Source organism: Lissotriton helveticus, chromosome 3_2 (assembly GCF_964261635.1).
Source record: "Lissotriton helveticus chromosome 3_2, aLisHel1.1, whole genome shotgun sequence".
NCBI classification, from domain to species: Eukaryota; Metazoa; Chordata; class Amphibia; order Caudata; family Salamandridae; genus Lissotriton; species Lissotriton helveticus.
The window spans coordinates 358,277,685-358,298,160 of NC_136062.1; the positions used below are offsets into that span (position 1 = coordinate 358,277,685).

The 20,476-nt window shown below is 44.6% G+C and overlaps 1 protein-coding gene across 5 annotated transcripts in view; it reads right to left on the reverse strand.

The window, feature by feature from the left end:
• Positions 1–20,476, reverse strand: part of NAV2 (neuron navigator 2) — an 830,108-nt gene that overhangs the window by 482,849 nt on the left and 326,783 nt on the right. For all 5 annotated transcript variants that reach the window (XM_078684226.1, XM_078684230.1, XM_078684229.1 and 2 more), the window contains exon 2: positions 8,398–8,515. In XM_078684226.1, coding sequence (XP_078540352.1) covers positions 8,398–8,515 — 118 coding nt within the window. The remainder of the gene's footprint in view (positions 1–8,397; positions 8,516–20,476) is intronic.

Genomic DNA, 20,476 nt, shown 5'->3' on the forward strand with positions numbered 1-20,476 from the left:
GCACAGGTGATGGATCAAAGGCTTGTTTTTGGAGGATGTGAGGTCACACAAAGGAGCGCAGCTGGCCAGAGTCATAGACAGTGCTCAGAAACTAGCTTTGCAGGCTGCGTTCAAGAACTGTAGCAAAAAAAGCACCATCAATAAAGAACATAGCCAGGGAAGTCAGACAACATAGAGTGTTAGAGCCTGAGGTGAGATCCATCGACAACAAAGAGCGCTCCAAGCAGGAGGCAGACACCAGAGTCAAGATGCACCAGAGCACAAGGTGAGCATCATTGTCCACAAGCATTTGCAATGTAATAGGTCTCACATTTGCCAGAATGTGAGCTACTGGCATTGTAAATGACAATGCCTTTTATTTATGTGTTGGTTTTTAAAACAAATAAATAAAAGGCATTGTCATTTACAAATCCAATAGCTTATACTCACACAAATGCAAGAACTTTTGAATTGCAAATGCTTGTTTTTTCCAGGAGATGGGGCAGTAACTTTTTTTGTTCAAAGCAGGCCTAGGTTCGGGCTCACGCCCCCTGCAAATCCTGCAGCGCATGTGTGCCCGTTGATTGAATTTCTTGCGGCAACTCACCTCGTAGTGCTTCGTCTCTGTAGTCGCCGACGCGCGGAAACTACGTCACAACCGAATCCGTTGCTACCGCCTTGGCAAACACTAGTAACAGCTGAGGGACTCCGTGCAGACGGAAAGGGGGGAAAGTTTCGTGCACTGAAAAACACGAACCAAGGTGGGCAAATTGCTTAATTGTCCAGTACCTAAAATCAATGTGTCCGTTTGTATCGCAACTAGTGCTTGTGTAAAGCTCTCTGATACATTCGAGTTGAGGTTGCGCTATATAAACTCCGCCCTCCTTCAAAAAAAAAAAACATTGGAGGTGGTAAACACGGACAAGGGGACCTCGGAATCTGGGTTTGAGTCTTGGTAATGACGCCAAAAACCTCCTGTGATTCTGGGCAAATCACTTAATCTCCCCATGCCTAAAAATGAATGCGTATCCTCATGTAACGTAACTGGTGCTATGTAAAGCGCTCTGATACCTGATTCAGTTCGGGTCTAGTTCGCGCTATATAAAACTCTGCAAAAAAAAAAAAAGAGAGACAGGAGCAGATTACATACACATGCGAAGCGAACAAGAGGCCACAGTGAAGCAAGAAATGTTGTGAGACCACTGAATGTAAAAAAAAAAATAGTGTGCTGAACAAACGATAATTAAAACCAAAAGAAAGGCCACATGTAAAAGGGGCCAGGAAAGTTAAAACACAACCACAGGCGGGACAAGAGCAGCGTTTCACCTATAAAATGAAAACAATTGGGATATGGCACATGAAATAACAAATTGGAAGCGGTGGGTGTGGTCTAACCCCACAGAGAGATTACAGCATGCCTCACAGAGCAGCGCATGCGTGCTGCCTCTAGGCTCGACATAAAAAGGAGCGCTCCGAGCTAGAGACAGACACACTAGTCGATGAATAGCACAGCGGACGACAGTCAGCTATCACGGCCCAACAGAAACATGAGAGGTGATGGTCAGGCACCATAATAAAGATGCTAGGCACATGCAACAGTTATTATTAACAAAACTGCTGCAGGTTAAGGCTGGAGTGCCGATACTCCAAGCACTCGAGCACTGGGTGTAAGGTACACAGCAGCAGGTAGGGAAGAAATGATGCTGGGGGGACGTTAGCTTCATGGTAAGAAATCCAAAGAAAGGCTTTCCTGCAACCTTGACTTGTAAATGTAAATGTCATGGTACTTATAGAGCGCACTGTCACCAGACGGTCACCTTGCGGTGTCGCCTATGCGGTTTCCTGGCGCTGATACTCATACCGCTGTGGAACCCCTCCTGGCTTTCCCTGTGAAGTGTCCACTCCTGGGCACCCCCAGGGTGAAGCCAGGCATCCTTAGCGCTGTTGGGGCCGGTGTGGAGGCTTAGCAAGCTATTGCCCAGAGTTGCAGCGTGGGGCCCGTGATTAGAATAGGCACCGAGGCCAGAATTAACAGGTCCGAGGAAATTGAGCCCGAGATCCCGCCGAGGCAGGAATCGAACCCTGGTCCCGGGCCAGAACTCTGCATCAGGGTCTGCCGCTCTAACCATTGAGCCACACTCCTCCACTTGGAACCCAAAACTACATTGGTAGAAACTAGTGTTGATCTATTGAAATCAGTCGAAGGCCCATGTCAGAGGTCTAATGATCAGTGTGCATACTGTCCACCAGTCCAAGGGGCGCCCATTAGACAGTAGCTGGTGCCTCCGCAGAGGACTAAATGTCAGTAGGTTCTCAACGAGTCCTCTATCCCGCAGGGCCTAGCAAAGTCCTTGCCAGCAGGGCAATGGGGTGAAGCCACCAGGCCCTCGCTGCTTGTTTAGTGAACAAGGTTTGATTACGGTTCTCTTAACTTGGCACTCTTCATAAGCAGGACTTAATACGCGTGCCTAGAGGTAGGTCCACCTGACCAGCTTCTCTTACCCAGTCGCAGATTGAAAGAAACCGTGCAGGTGCCAGGGTCTCAATCATTCAGTCTCTCTTTCATTCTGTCTCTCTCTAGTTTTTTCTGCCTCGTTCTCTCTCTCTCACGTCACTTTTTCTATTTCTTACATGTAAGGGAGCCTTGTTTAAACAGAGTGAAAAATGTACCCAATAATAACTAGAATGAACCAAACAAATCTTTCTAACTAGTCTTGAGAACTGGTACAGGTAAAAGTTAAGGTTGCACCTTGCAGACACTGTATGCCTTCAACATGGGACAAGTAGATGGCCTTCCATCTTTTCTACTTTAGGCTTTTAAACCCATTAATGTCTTACTGATTTTACACAGAAAGTATGCAAAGAAAATGTGTCCCTCTGTGGCATATTATTGCTTCCAAGTACACGAGGAACCCAGTAGGGTACCTTTGGTTTATATTCTACTTACCACAATCAAAGATTTTTCACAATTAATCCTAATTTGATTACACTGGAAGGAGGCAGCCATTGTGATTAGAACACTAGAATGTTGAGAGCTACATTGACAACAATGGAGTGCCTCGGGGCCATTAAGGGCGGGTACGGGCCTTCTGTTCCAACACTGCCGCACTTGTCTTTCTAGCTTGCCCTTTTTCTTTTAGAACATTCTGCCTTTAGTGGGTGGAATAGCATTATTGCCCTTCTGCCTCACACTATATGTTGTTAAAGGCTCTTTCCGTCATTATAGGCCCGAGCCGCAGAGAGGGGGCATTAACAACCTATTTGCAATGTGCATCGCTCACAAGCTCCTCAATGGACAAGGCCCTTCGATCCTAGGAGATATGGTTACCCCGTACAAAGCCTCGAGATCTCTGCGCTCGGATAACGAGCGGCTGGCAAATGTCCCCAAGTTTAGGAGGGTACGGACTGGAGGCCGTCGCTTCTCCGTAAAGGCAGCCACACGCTGGAATTCGCTTCCCCGCAGTGTGCGGTTGGAACCCTGCTACCTGCGCTTTCGCAAGCAGCTCAAAACTTTGCTTTTCCCTAAATAAGTTGTTTCTCCCCTCTTGGCCAATTCAAGCTCTCACAGCGCGGGGATGCCTCCGGGTCACCAGGCGCTTTACAAATCTTTAAATAATAATAATAATAATAGAACTCGGTAGTGGGCTACAATTCTTTAATATGATTTCATTACATTGATATACATTTTGCTTCCATTTAAGGAACAATGACCCACGGAATCGAATCAAAAGATGCCAATATGTAATATTCAAGAACGAGGGTGACTTTGTAGTCTCACAGGTTTCAAACATTGCCTACAGATGGACATTATTAAGAGGCTGTATCATTTAAACATCATTTTCAGCAAAAAGTAAACCTATCTCAAAGATTCCCAACAATCACAGATGCATGCTGCCCTTTTTAGGGCTAGTGAAATCTAGAGGTTTCAAACAAATAAAAAATATGACGAAGTTGCTTAATAAACCATACATTTTTTACAAATCTTCCCTAAGTGTCTTTTAATTGTCTGTTTTTAATTTTAGATTTTTCTTTATTTTGTTTTCAAAGCTCTAAACGGCAACCTACAGTATGCCTATTGTCTGAATATGTACTATTTTAGATATCTTCGGAGTTTCCTCACAGCGAAAGCTGGGAAAGGCACAAGCGCAGGTGCATAGTCATAGGTTTGTGGACTGAATTTCGTAGTACGTTAATAGTACTACTATTTTACGTACTGCAAAATTTAATTTGTGACTCAGGACAATTGTGTTTCTGTAGTTTTGTGTTTCATAAACACATGACGTCTGTAGCGTGCATAATGAAATGAAATGAAATGAAATGAAAAGTAAATTTATACAGCGCGATTGCTGCCCGGGGGCGTCCAAGCGCTAGGAGCCAACAGAGGTTGCCTGGCAGAATTGCTAGCAGGCCCGGTTCTAGAGGGTGGGCCGGGTGGGCCGGGCCCACCCAAACATGAGCCCGGCCCACCCAAACAGGAGCCTTGGCCTGAGGCCTGATGTGAGCCGTTCCCCCCCCATCAAGTGTTCGGGCTGGCTCTCCTGATTCAAAGTCAAGAGGCTGCTGCAGCCTCTGTGCAACCAAGCACAGATTATCGCGGCCCATTGTCACATATAGAATGACAATGGGCCAAAGCCAGCAGGCACAGCATGTGGTGGGAGCTCCGGCCCTGGCCTTAGGGCACAGGTCTTCAAACGGTGGTGCACACCTCCCTGGGGGTCCGTGATTGCATTCCCAGGGGGGGGCACAACTGCGTCTGCAAGGAAGGAATTGTGAATGAAGATCGCCTGCAAGCGTCGACGTGTATCTGGTGAGTTCACAGGCTGTCTTCTTTTATTTGCAGAAGTTAAACAGCATAAAAAGTTTGCACCTGTAATCCTGAGTTTTTCCTGGGGCGCTGTCAGTGAGTAGGGAGACGGGGCTCAAGGGTAAACACAACATGCTAATAACTATGTAATTTTATCATCTTCATATAACTGCATATTTAAAAAAAAGCGCGCACACAGTAAATGATAAAAACAAAGCAAATGAAACGAATTTTGCAAAAATATACTCTCTAACGTTATAAACCTCAGTTATCTAAAGCAATCACTGCAGAATGAATGATGTATGGATGCAGGATGGGTGGGTGGATGGATGGATGGGTGGATGCATGAATGATGTATGGATGGATGCATGGATGCATGCATGATGGGTGGATGGATGCATGAATGATGGATGCAGGTTGGATGGGTGGGAGGATGGATGGATGGGTGGATGCATGAATGAATAATGTATGGATGCAGGATGGGTGGGTGGATGGATGGGTGGATGCATGAATTATGTATGGATGCATGGATGCATGCATGATGGGTGGATGGATGCATGAATGATGGATGCAGGTTGGATGGGTGGGTGGATGGATGGATGGATGGGTGGATGCATGAATGATGTATGGATGCAAGATGGGTGGGTGGATGGATGGGTGGATGCATGAATGATGTATGGATGGATGCATGGATGCATGCACGATGGGTGGATGGATGCATGAATGATGGATGCAGGTTGGATGGGTGGGTGGGTGGATGGATGGGTGGATGGGTGGATGCATGAATGAATGATGTATGGATGCAGGGTGGGTGGATGGATGGGTGGATGCATGAATGATGGATGCATGGATGCATGCATGATGGGTGGTTGGATGCATGAATGATGGATGCAGGTTGGATGGGTGGGTGGATGGATGGATGCATGAATGAATGATGTATGGATGCAGGATGGGTGGGCCATGTCTGAACTGGGGTGGCGGAGTGAGCTAAAGAACGGTGATGGATTAAACCCAGATCAGTTGACTGGGGGTGAGTGTTTGTATTGTCAACGCTCCGTCCATCATCACCTTTGGTTTTTCTTTGTTCGCCCTATGTGGCAGGGTATGCTCAGACGTGAGTCCCTTGCTCACTTTGCCACTGGACTCAAGCAAGCCCGGCTGAAGACGGCTGTAATGCCAGAAACCGGTCCTGGGAAGCTTGATTCCGGTCCAGGGAAGACATGGCTTGGCAGTTCGGGCTGGACTGTTCCCATGAGGCACAGGGTCAGACTGATTTGCATATAGCCATGTCTGAACTGGGGTGGCGGAGTGAGCTAAAGAACGGTGATGGATTAAACCCAGATCAGTTGACTGGGGGTGAGTGTTTGTATTGTCAACGCTCCGTCCATCATCATCTTTGGTTTTTCTTTGATGGGTGGATGGATGCATGAATGATGGATGCAGGTTGGATGGGTGGGTGGATGGATGGATGGATGGGTGGATGCATGAATGAATGATATATGGATGCAGGATGGGTGGGTGGATGGATGGGTGGATGCATGAATGATGTATGGATGGATGCATGGATGCATGCATGATGGGTGGATGCATGATGGATGGATGGGTGGATGCATGAATGAATGATGTATGGATGAAGGATGGGTGGGTGGGTGGATGCATGAATGATGTATGGATGGATGCAAGGTGGTTCGGGCTCGCTCGCTGCGCTGGCTCACTGCGGTGCAATATGCAAATTAGTTTACGGCTCACCACTTTCAAATGTCACCAGCCGCCCCTGCTGACTGCTCTTCCAACCTCCCATCTCAAACTCAGGATTTAACCAGAAACCAACCCCCACCATACCTATCTCTTTGAGATGTGGCATTTAATGTATAGGCTTTGTCAGCAGAAGCCCTTGGCAGCGAGGTTCCTGGGCCCTAGGGCCACTGCAGTGTAACTTTTAAGTTACCTCAGTCAAAGTAGGGCCACCACAGAAAGTGTTATGGTTTTTCTGAGAGACCAAATGTTTGATCATGTACTCCTTCCTTGGAAAAAAAATAAAGCCCTTTCAATCAAAACCAGCGAAACTGAACATGTTTACGCCATAGTTATTTGTTCAGACAGCACAGTCATTAACTGCTGCCTGCTGGGGTGTATTGATATAACCAGGGCCACTGGAATTATGCACCATTAGGGAGGGAGCCTGGCTGCTTGCATCCTGGGCAGGAGCTGAGAAGCCGTGGCACCTGGTAAGCTACATTTAAAAAAAAGATATTATTAAATTACCCCCCCCCCCGCGTGACCCCCCTGCCCCCTCTCCCTCCCCCAGTGAGTCATGCCGGACGCGACTAACTCAGTGGCCCACCCAAATACACCATTGGCCCACCCAAATAAAAATTCCTGGAGCCGGGCCTGATTGCTAGCAGAGAATTAATGAGGGAGGTTAAATAGGAATGTCTTTAACTGTTTGCGGAATGAAGACAGGTTGGGGTTGGCTCTAAGATGTAAGGGGAGTAATGTAAACAGAGTTGACTCTAGGCATCTCTGTGCAGTCATGCCGTAGGTTGGGGCCTTCAGCATGGGCCGAGGTTGAGGTTGAAGGCAGTGCATGTTTCTCACAGTGCCTGCTTTGTGGGTCGTAAGCTCTTCACACTACATGCTCATCCAGTCCTTGACCTCTCTGGTGTGTGCACAGAGGGGTGTTCGTATATCTGCCAATTACAGTTGTTCTATGGGAAAGTGTGTGAAGCAGGTATGCACAGCTGTTGAAATATTGACAGTGCCAAAAGAAAAGAAAACACTGTGCGTGAGGGGGTGGAAGTGGTCAAGGGAAGGCCACACAAAAAAGTACACGGAGACAAAAAGAATGAAAACACAGTGATGAAGAGGAGGAAGCTTAAGTGTGAGCCATGCAGCTGGAGGGATTTCGGAAATCAAGGTGGAGAGAAAAAGGCTGGGACGGAGAGACTGCAGAGGAAAGTGATGTAAAGGAGAGAACATGAGCGACCCAGACACAGAATACAACTGACCCTTCCACAGATCTCTGAATATTAAATTCTCTCAGATTGGCAACATTTTCAATTGTAGTTATTCACATCAGTGCTGCTGTTCATTATTTAATAGATATTTTTCATAGGGCGGACCAGACCCCTGGGTCTTAGGGCGCTTTACAAGAGAGAAAAAAATGGCAACATTTTTAAAGCAATAATACAAACTACAATAAAGCGCTGCGAAGGGTAAAGTTGGCCCATCCGGGTGATTAGAGCATCAAACAGCAGTTTCATTTGGATGGTGGAGTGTAACGAAAGAATTGCTTTCTAGGGAGATAAACAAGACAGGGCTGTTATCAGGGAAGTAAGTACCGCTGCTTTATTTGACGCGGTGGCGTTCCGGAAGTGGGTGTTTCGGTCTAAATAGCGCATGGGGGGGTTACTGTCCTGATCTCAGGAGGGACAGAGTTCTTTCCACCGGGGGCTTTTTATGAAAAGGAACTTTTTAATGGTTATGGCTTGTTTATTTAGTTTTGTTGTTATTTGGAGGAGTGTTTCTGCACGTGTTCCTCATTTATCGGATATCGAATAAAAATCAGTGCTGACAAGCATTGGCAAAGCCAATAGGGCTGGTTGGACACTCACCAACAACCTGGATGATCTCTGCCAGCAGGACCCCGTCCGTCACGTCTTGTTGCAGGTCTTTTATCAGTCGTTTATGGCCAGATTTTGCAAGGTAGTGATTTGCCCAATCGGTATAGATCTGAAATGAAAAGACAGGACGAAGGTTAGAGCAGCTATGAGCAGGGACAGTCGAGTTATGAAGAGCCAGGAGGCAGTAAAGTACCAAATGATCTGGCATCAGTGACTAAATTATGCGGCATAAAAACACAAAGTAGGCTACACATTATATGGCATTATTCTCTTCCTAAATTAAAATGTTAACACATTGATACACAAAGGGTACCAGTGCTATAAATGCACATATGTTCCTTGAAGAGAAAATTATTGATATTTGGCATGTACTGTTTTATCTATATATATAAAAACGAATGTATGTCTGTCTGTCTGTTTGTCCTTTATGCATTACTACACCATTCATCCGATCACCATGAAACTTTGGAAAGTTGTTGGGTACACTCCCTCGAAGGTTTCTGGCATATATTTTTTTAAATATCGGCCCCCCCAGGGCCCTCATAATCTTTTGAATACTGATGTACGCACCAGACGGAAAAACAACAAATCGTGTACCCACAAGTACTCAAATAAATAAATAGAATTAAAACACCATTCATCCAATCGGCATGAAACTTTAGGAAGTTGTTGAGTACACTCCCGCGAAGGTTTCTGGCATAATTTTTTTTTAAATATCGGCCCCCCCATAATCTTTCGAAAACTGATGTACGCACCAGACGAAAAAACAAAAAATCGTGTATCCACAAGCACTCGAATAAATAAATAGAATTAAAACGACACGTTAAAATGTTTTCCATATTAAAATGAATAAGTTTCAATAAAAATGACACATTGTAATTTGAATGTTATAACGAGTTGCCTTGAATTTCCTTTCTTCGGAGATCGCAGCAACGCACGACGGGTAAGCTAGTAATTAATATGTGGGTCACCACCTTAAAAGCCGCAATAGAACAGTCAGCAGATGAAAAAGTTAGTTTTTGCTAAGAGTCAGGTGCGGCATTACTCCATGGGTGGAACACGTTTAATAGCCTTTTATTCATTTGAGCAACAAACATTTAGCTTTTTTTTTTTTTTTTATTCTGCAGCAAGTGGTGGATTATAATAAATCAAGTGTATTGAATTCAGAGAGATCAGGCAGGAGCCCCAGCAGCGGATTCATGTCTGTCAGTGGCCCTGGCTGTGAGGGGAGATGGTCAGGCTGTGCCTCTGGGGTGTGAGTTAACATGTGGCATTACAGGCACCCAGCACTCACCGTCACTTCCACCCAAAGACACCGGCCTTCAAGAACCCAAAATACCATGATGGAGAAGCAGACACTCAACATTGAGAGCTGCTAAGTCAAATCCGCCAACACGACCACGACCACCACCAAAATCAAGTTTTCTTATTGACTTGTAGGTGCATAGAAAGTGACAGCCGGCAAACATAACAGATGACTAATATAGGGTCAGTTTCTATACAGGGTTTCAGGATAATCAGTGAACATGTAAATTAGTTCAGCAGATACTGTGGTCTGTAAATGTGTTTTACGTGGATATTGTGACTATGTGGCATGGACCTACGCTGGACACCTATCGTCTTTACCGTGGCTTACACAGCACTACGGTTCCTCTGTGTCTGTCCCAAACATGCAGCTTAGATCCATCCTCTACATTTCATGGAGGCTGTGTGCCCTAGAGACTCTGTGCAACCATCATGTGCCATCTCTTTCCACAGCACCTTAAAACACCCAGGGGCCACTTCAAAGTGCTCAGGCATATTCCTACAATCCGTCTCCTATTTCTGGTCTTGAAGGCCTGCCCTCCACCCTCTGTGGTGACCCTGTGAGTCCATGCTTTAACGCAGATTCCTCTTGCCTCGGTGGGATCTTTGTTTCCGCTCCTCAGAACACTCCGTGGCCCCTTTAAGTCACTCTGCTTGTTTTCATCTCTGTGGAAAGAGTCAGCACCCCCGCCGAGCTCACCTCCAGTGTGACCAATCAATGAAAGGAAAAGAGGAGGCCACGAGCCGGCCCCTGTGGTACTGACCTGGTCACACTGGGCATCTGCTCCTCCCAGGCTGTGGTCCTTCCTGAAGACGCGGGAGGATTCAGCCATATTCACTGTGGTGTCATTGTGACCCTTTGGAAGCGTCCACTGTGGACAATCCATGTCCACGTGGGATGGAACATGCCTATCATCCTTCTGCCCCAAAGTGTATCTTTTTCTAGTTTATAGTTAGACACAATGAGCCACGTTGTCCATCTAGGAATGGACCGCCAGTGCTCTTGGTGGCCTGTCAGCCTCCCAGATCCTCACTCAGTTTACCATCTGGGTGGCAAGTCTATTCTATTGCACAGACTGTGCAGAATGGTGCACAGGCTTTACGCAAACCAGAGTAGGATCCATCCATCCACCCATCGGTCCATCCATCCATCCATCCATCCATCCATCCATCCATCCATCTACCCGATCAGTCACTGGCACTCACTCAGCATCACTTTCTCCCTCTTAAAAGACTTTGCCAAGACTCTGGGCGTTGCTACATCTCTCCATCACATCTTAGGAATCATCCTGAGACCCACCCAACAATGGGCGCCTTCAATCACTCGTGGACACTGTAGTCTAATTATCTGAGATCCTACAGTTCCGCCTGGTAACGATCACCAGCAGATTCCATGGACAGTGAGGGTGTCTTGGATACCAGGACTTAGAGGGCGGAGGAGAGAGCAACCGAGCGACTAAAGGGACAAACGAGTCTAAAGGAGAACAGTACTTTAAGTTACTATCACAGTTAGACCAGCAGGATTGTGCAATGAAATGTGAACAAGGGCTGTTGGGCTCGAAACGCGTCGCTGCTGAATTTTGGGTCAAAATAAACAACATCTTGCCTGATCTTCGTGGTCCGTCTCCTTCTTCGCCAGCGTTGCAGTTCCTGTCTGCTGAAATATATGTATATATATATACATATATATATATATATATATATATATAGTACTTTACATAGACAAGAATGACTCTCTCCACCAATTGTAGATATGTATCTCTTAGACACTACCCTGACATGCACCCTGGGGTAACCAGATGAATGTCATGTCATGAAAAAATTCCCAGTGAACCCAGTATCTTTTATCATCTTGTACTACCTTTTACCATCTTTTATTATGTTTAATACATTTTTTACCAATTCTTATCTAGCCTTTCGCTAAAAAACCCTCTTTTTAAAAAACCATCATAAACCTTAGCAAAAGTCACAGGCTTGCTCAACGACCCCTTTAAGACCTCCTGAAGTGAAAAAGTACTTTACTGAGAATACCGCCAATATTGTCATAAACTGTAAAAATGTGCTGATGAATGTTTTTAGAAAATGGCAGTCAATTTTTGACAAGTTATAGACACATGCAAGTGGGTTAACGGTCTAGTCTATTTTTTAAGGGAAACAAACAAGGGATCAATTGCACTAGTCACTTTAAATAGACTGTCTAGACGGTGGGACTCTATGGTCCAGTTGAAGGCATCAGCCGAAACGCGTCGACCGTCCTTTTGTTTTGCACTTGGTGTAGAGAAAAAATGAAAATAAAAATACCTTGAGGAAACTGCTGTGCTGTGGATTCTCTATGTGCTGTGGAAGTCTTGAAGGGACCTGCTGAGTTGTTGTGAAGATATATATATATATATATATATATATATATATATATATATATATATATAAATATATATATCAATTCAAAAGGTTGCCCATAAGGAAACACCACTCGCATGGAAGTTGAAGCCTTTAATGGCAGACAGCAGTGCAGCAGCATCTGAAACCCCTTCAAAGTCTTTGCCAAAAGCCCAACGCGTTTCGAGCACTAGGTGCTCTTGTTCACGGGCCAAACAGGTAAGTGATCAAACCGGCAGTTTACACAATGCTCCTTTCAAATACGTTAAGTCCCGCCCCAGTGGGCGTGAGCCCCAAGGCATGCTGGTCTTTGTGGTTTTTAGGTGTTATTCCCCAGTGGGTGCCGGTTTGCCATTAATGTCCTTAATTGTTCCCCAAGTGGGTTTGGAGGGGAAACAAGTGCCGCCACCTCTGACACTTATACAGTCTTGCCACATGACCTTCCTTGCTCCTTCGTGCTCGGTGTTTTGCCCAACACAGGACATTAATGGCAAACCGGCACCCACTGGGGAATAACACCTAAAACCCACAAAGACCAGCATGCCTTGGGGCTCACGCCCATTGGGGCGGGACTTAACGTATTTGAAAGGAGCATTGTGTAAACTGCCGGTTTGATCACTTACCTGTTTGGCCCGTGAACAAGAGCACCTAGTGCTCGAAACGCGTTGGGCTTTTGGCAAAGACTTTGAAGGGGTATCAGATGCTGCTGCACTGCTGTCTGCCATTAAAGGCTTCAACTTCCATGCGAGTGGTGTTTCCTTATGGGCAACCTTTTGAATTGATATTATATATATATATATATAAAAAAAAAAAATTGGGGGGGGGGGGTTTAGGCTCTCCCCGTTAGGTGAGCAGCTTGGACACATGAAACAGGTGTTATCAGCTCCGCAGAGGAAGTGCACCTTGAATAGCTCTTACTGCAGAAAGGTGTAGAGTCTATGGCTTTATTTCCTGTTTATGTTTCCCCTACAATAACACGCACTTTTCAGTTGACACCGTAGAGGCAGCAGTGAATCTACACTGCACGTCTTAATCTCTTTTGAGGTCACTCGTTTCGAGTTGTCGGAATGGTAGAAAGTCGTATATAAATTAATAAAGTACAATAGAGGAAGAGTTTTTGATTGGGAAGCCTGGCAGTAATTAAAACATAAATATTAGCATATTTTATAGCGTACGTCTCATTTAAGTCTACCACACTGGTGCGTCAGATTTGATGTGGTGTCCTTAGAAGTACACGAGGAAGTGGCTAACACGAAAAATTGCTAACATCTGTGTCGGATAGAAAACAGCTAAACATGTTTGTTTAGTTTCTAAAGGAAGGAATTAGACCCTTTGGATTATGTAAGCAGGGGCTTGGCAGTGTGTAATCAAAGGAAAACACAACGTGCAGCCCAACATTAACTTCTGCAGCTAGCCACAGACATATAAACAAACAAGGGTAGTCCACGCGGGCTAAATGTGCTTTTAGCACGACAATCCATGCCGTGCAACCCCAAAAGAAGAACATATTCATGGACGCGCCATACATCTATGGATTAGGCGCGGATAAAATCTGGATTATGCCCGAGTAACTGTATATGTATTGGATGTTCATTCATAACTTTATTCAGCAAATGGCTTATGTATATTAGATATTTATAAAACACGCAACTCAACCCCAGAGGCATATCCCGGCGCTAAACTATTATCAATACTGGTTCTGACCATGGGCCTAAAGTGAGCATAACCAGGTCTGAAATGGGAGCATATCTGGCACAGACGGTAACTCCGGCGGGAGCTTATTCCAGTGACTGGAGGCTAGAAAGTTTAAAAAGAGGACCACCCATCCAAACCCTTTTGATTCAATTACAAGATATCAAAGCCATGTTAGCTAATCTAAAGTTCAGTTCAGTTTGTGGAAGGGGACTTTGTTCGACAATAGTGTAGGGTCATTTCCATGGTTTGCTCTATGCGTATAGCACATTAACTTAAAGATGGCCCGTTTACGGACTGGAAGCCAATGGAGATGGTCAAAGCAGGTCGATGCGGAGCTCGTTTTGCTTTTACTACAAATAAGTTTAGCTGCTATATTTTGAATGGTCTAGAGCCGTCTGAACAGGTACTATGGCATGCCTCCAAATAATGCATTGCCATAAACCTGCGATCCTCAGGGAATGGTGATTTTTCCGTTCCCAGATTTAGGCTAGTAAAAATGGGAGGCCGCTCTTTTTCCTATCTGGGTCCTAAATTTTGGAATGCTCTTCCTGTGACCCTGAAGACGGAAACCAATCTTTTTCGTTTCCGCAAGGGACTTAAAACTTGGCTTTTTCAGCAGTGATTAGAAGCTACTTATCAGTAAAATCAGCATGTTTAGTTCTTCTTCTTTAGTCTGTCCCTGGGGGCCGGGAAACCCACCGCGGGTAGCTGTGCGCATTATAAGTTTAAATAAATAAATAAATAAATAATCAGTCCAACTCAGGATTAAAGCTTGGATTATGTTCCTTCTCCAATCTACTGGAATCCATTGGAATAGTTTCTGAAGGCTATGTAGCAATCCGAAACAAACCCCTTGAACCCTGGTTACTTGCTCTTGTAGGGTGAGGGCACTGTCAATAAGAAAGCCCAGAATCTTAACCACTTTCTTGAGTATGGGTGCAGGGCTAACATTTTTGACCACCATTAATCATTCCAAAAAAATGCAGCACTTCCAAACAACATTTCTGATATATCTGCATTTAGTTTGAGACAATGAGTGTGCAGCCACTCTGCTACCTCAGTAAGGCACTCACCTAGATTATCCTTTATTTCATCACACTTCTCGTCACTAGAGATAATCAGTTGAGTGTCATCAGCATACATGATTATCTCAAATCCTCTTGGGTTTTTTTCTACAATGTTAGCTGGTGGGACTAGATAAACATTAAATAGAGTGGGGCTCAGAGAGGAGCCGTGAGGAACTCCTCTGTGCAAATCGTTGGAACTCGGTCTAATAGGCGGAGGCTGTACCGATTGCGATCAATTACTTAGGAAAGAATTGAACCAATGCAAGATGGCTGAATGTAGCCAATGTAATGCAGCCGTCGAAGTAAATGATGGTAAAACACAGTATCGAAGGCTGCGGATTTCCACTGGAGTAATTTTGGAAATTAAATGCAACAAAATGTAAACAAAATTACAGGGATTGCGCCATTACGCCACAACACATTTTTTTGGGGAAAACTTTAATGTGAGCTGTACCATTCGCGTAATTTTTTTTAAGTCAGTGCCATTATTTGTGTGCAAAACTACACAATCAAACGCAACCAGCATTGTTCTGAATGACAGTGTCAGTTCCTTTAGCATGGGCGGTCTACAAACAAACCCCAGCAGACTGCTGTGTCAGTGTTTTGAACCTGAGCAACTGAAAATCAACTCAAAATTTCATTTTCGAGTTCAGTTTTTACTTGAATGGACCACTGGTATTTTTTTGGAGAGAGATATGCTTTTCTCATAATTGCATGTAATTCTGCAGTCATTTCGGGAAATTACTCTATGTTATTATGCGAGTTACGCCGACCTCCTATTATAAATATGAGCAAACAGATGTGCACCTGTTGTACAATACCACCAGAGGAGCATACTCACAGATGTACACCTGGTGTACAATGAAAGCGAAGGAACATATAGATGTACACATGTTGTACAATACCACCACAGTAACAAACAGATGTACACCTAATGTAAAAAAAAAAAACCAGAGGAACATACAGGTGTAGGTAGACTTGCTGTACAATACCACCAGAGGGACATTCAGATGTACACTTGCTGTATAATACCACCAGAGGGATTTACAGATGTACGCATGCTGTAGAATACCACAAGAGGGACATACAGATGTACATCTGCTGTACAATACTACCAGTGGGATATACAGATGTACGCATGCCGTAGAATACCACCAGAGGAACATATGCACCGATGAACACCTGCTGTACAATACCACCATGGAAATATACTCACAGATGTGGACCTGCTGTACAATACCACCATGGAAATATACTCACAGATGTGGACTTGCTGTACAATACCACCATGGAAATATACTCACAGATGTGGACTTGCTGTACAATACCACCATGGAAATATACTCACAGATGTAGACCTGCTGTACAATACCACCAGGGTGGCATACTCAAAGTTATACACTGGCAGTATAACGTCACACGAGGTACATCCTCACAGATGTACACCTGTGGTACAATACCACCAGAGGAATATATTCACAGATGTACCCTGGTGCGTAATGCCACCAGAGAAACATACATAAGAACTCATGCTGGACTATACCTCCAGAAGAGCATACACACAGATTTACTCATTCTTAACAATGCCACCCGTGGAATATAGAGATATGCACAGAGGAACATACTCACATATGTACACCTATTGTACAATACCACCAGAGGAACATGCTCAGAGATGTACACAAACTGTATACCTCCAGAGAAAAATAATCACAGATTGTACTCATACTGTACAATGCCACCAGAGAAACATAATCACAGATTGTACTCATACTGTACAATACCTCCAGAGGAACATACTCAGAGATGTACACAAACTGTATACCTCCAGAGAAACATAATCACAGATTGTACTCATACTGTACAATGCCACCAGAGGAACATACAGACGTACACATACTGTACAATACCACCCGTGGAACATACAGACGTACACATGCTTTACAATACCACCAGAGGAACATTCAGACGTACACATGCTTTACAATACCACCAGTAGAACATACAGACGTACACATGCTGTACAATACCAACAGTAGAACATACGGACGTACACATGCTGTACAATACCAACAGTAGAACATACGGACGTACACATGCTGTACAATACCAACAGTAGAACATACAGATGCACACATGCTGTACCATACCAACAGTAGAACATACGGACGTACACATGCTGTACAATACCAACAGTAGAACATACAGATGCACACATGCTGTACAATACCAACAGTAGAACATACGGACGTACACATGCTGTACAATACCAACAGTAGAACATACAGACGTACACATACTGTACAATACCACCCGTGGAACATACAGACGTACACATGCTTTACAATACCAACAGAAGAACATAAAGATGCGCACATGCTGTACAATACCAACAGTAGAACATACAGATGCACACATGCTGTACAATACCAACAGTAGAACATACAGATGCACACATGCTGTACAATACCAACAGTAGAACATAAAGATGCGCACATGCTGTACAATACCAACAGTAGAACATACAGATGCACACATGCTGTACAATACCAACAGAAGAACATACAGATGCACACATGCTGAACAATACCAACAGAAGAACATACAGATGCACACATGCTGAACAATACCAACAGAGGAACATACAGATGCACACATGCTGTACAATACCAACAGTAGAACATACAGATGCACACATGCTGAACAATACCAACAGAAGAACATACAGATGCACACATGCTGAACAATACCAACAGAGGAACATACAGATGCACACATTCTACACAATACCACTAGATGAACATACTGGTGCACACGTGCTGTACAATGCCACCAGAGGAACATACAGATGCACACATGCTGTACAATACCAACAGAAGAACATACAGATGTACACATGCTGTACAATACCAACATTAGAACATACAGGTGCACACATGCTGTACTATACTACCAGAGGAACATACAGACGTACACATGCTGAACAATACCACCAGAGGAACATACAGATGCACACATGTTGTACAATACCAACAGAGGAACATACAGATGCAGACATGTTGTACAATACCAACAGAGGAACATACAGATGCAGACATGCTGAACAATACCACCAGAGGAACATACAGATGCACACATTCTACACAATACCACTAGATGAACATACAGGTGCACACATGCTGTACAATGCCACCAGAGGAACATACAGATGTACACATGATGAACAATACCACCAGAGGAACATACAGATGCACACATGCTGAACAATACCACCAGAGGAACATACAGATGCACACATGTTGAACAATACCACCAGAGGAACATACAGATGCACACGTTCTACACAATACCACTAGATGAATATACTGGCACACACGTGCTGTACAATGCCACCAGAGGAACATACAGATGCACACATGCTGTACAATACCAACAGAAGAACATACAGATGTACACATGCTGTACAATACCGACATTAGAACATACAGGTGCACACATGCTGAACAATACCACCAGAGGAACATACAGATGCAGACATGCTGTACAATACCAATAGAAGAACATACAGATGTACACATGCTGTACAATACCAACAGAAGAACATACAGATGTACACATGCTGTACAATACCGACATTAGAACATACAGGTGCACACATGCTGTACAATACCACCAGAGGAACATACAGATGCAGACATGCTGTACAATACCAACAGAAGAACATACAGATGTACACATGCTGTACAATACCAACATTAGAACATACAGGTGCACACATGCTGTACTATACTACCAGAGGAACATACAGACGTACACATGCTGAACAATACCACCAGAGGAACATACAGATGCACACATTCTACACAATACCACTAGATGAACATAAAGGTGCACACATGCTGTACAATACCAACAGAGGAACATACAGATGCAGACATGCTGTACAATACCACCAGAGGAACATACAGATGTACACATGTTGTACAATACCAACAGTAGAACATACAGGTGCACACATGTTGTACAATACCAACAGTAGAACATACAGGTGCACACATGTTGTACAATACCAACAGTAGAACATACAGATGCACACATGCTGTACAATGCCACCAGAGGAACACAGAGATGTGCACAGTGCTTTAAATGGGACAAAAAGTGTGCAGGTACTCATTTAAATGTGACGAGTGGGCAGGGCTAGGGGCGTGGCCAAAGGCAAGACAGGACATACTTATTGTCTTCTATACTAGTTGTAGCACATACCAAACCACATGAGAAATGGTTTCCATGAACAAAATAGGCTAACTTGTTACACAAAACTAAAGACAAACGCAGTGATATTTTAACAATTCCTTGTTTTGTAATATTTGCAGCTTGAATGCGGTTATTTGCTGTTACTTGGCACAATACTATATATTCTGAGCATGCAGACACAGACAGAAAGAAACAAACAGATGTGCATAGAAGAAGCTTCCACACATTTCCTTTAATATTCCCCCAATAGTGTCTCGATTTCCTCCCTCTTTTCTCCCACAGGAAAACACGCACAGGTAACAGACACACATGAGCAGACACTTGCACAAAAGAATCGGGTGGGATTAAAGCCCTTTTAACCCCTTACCTCCCATGGCACTGTCACTGGGCGGCCTGGATTCCTTACAACACAGCATGAGGGTGAACACCCGCGTATCATGCAAATGATTCCACGCTGAAAAGTTCAGCAGGGCTCAGCTTACTCTACAGAAGTGTTTTGACTGTCATAGACGGGTTACAAACCCTAGCAGCATTGCGCCTATCCTTTTACGAGTACTGGTACTCTCCTCAGCAGTAGAGAAGTGCTGGTACTCAGAGTGATAAAAATAAGAAGTGCCGGTACTCAGTACCTGTGAGTACCGGCCCATTTAAAGCACTGGGTGTGCATATGCTGTACAAACCTACCGGAGGAACCTGTGGCCCGCGTGGAGTGGGGGGGGGGGGGGGGAATGTTGCATTTGAGACCACTGTGATGGTGTGCCTTGCCTAGGACTCCTCCCCCTCTGCACAGAGGTCACCTGAGCTGCAGGTAGGAGCGGTCCTCTGGGGTGTACATCCAGACCCCCTTCGATCCACGCCTCATTGGAAGGATGGACCGCCTCCTTCCCGAAATTCAAGATGTTACTCAAAGCCCTCTTCCTTGAGCGCTCTGGATTGTAGTATGATCTCCACGTCTGACTTTTAAAAAGTCCATTTTCTCTGCGGTCCAAGAGCCGGATGACTCGCTTTTGACTCTATCCTGTTTTTGCGCTCCTGTTAATATTGTAAAGTCTTTCTCTTCACCCATGTGCTCCCTGCTCTGTTCTCCTTCCTCACTGCCTCTCTAATGCCTTTTTGTACCTGTTGTGAAGCGCTCTGATACCTTCGGGTCCAGCTAGCACTATACAAAACTTTAATAAATAAATAAATAAATAAAATGGATGTCCAGGCAGGCCCCTTCCATTACAGGATCAAACCAGCGAGCATAACTTTGCACGAGCCCTACACTCTCCCTCCCCTCTCCCTCCTCCCTCACACCCTCTCGTTCCCACTAATTGTCAGTGTACACAGCAAGAACGCGGCCGCTCTCCTTCACCCCATAAAATCTTTGAAAA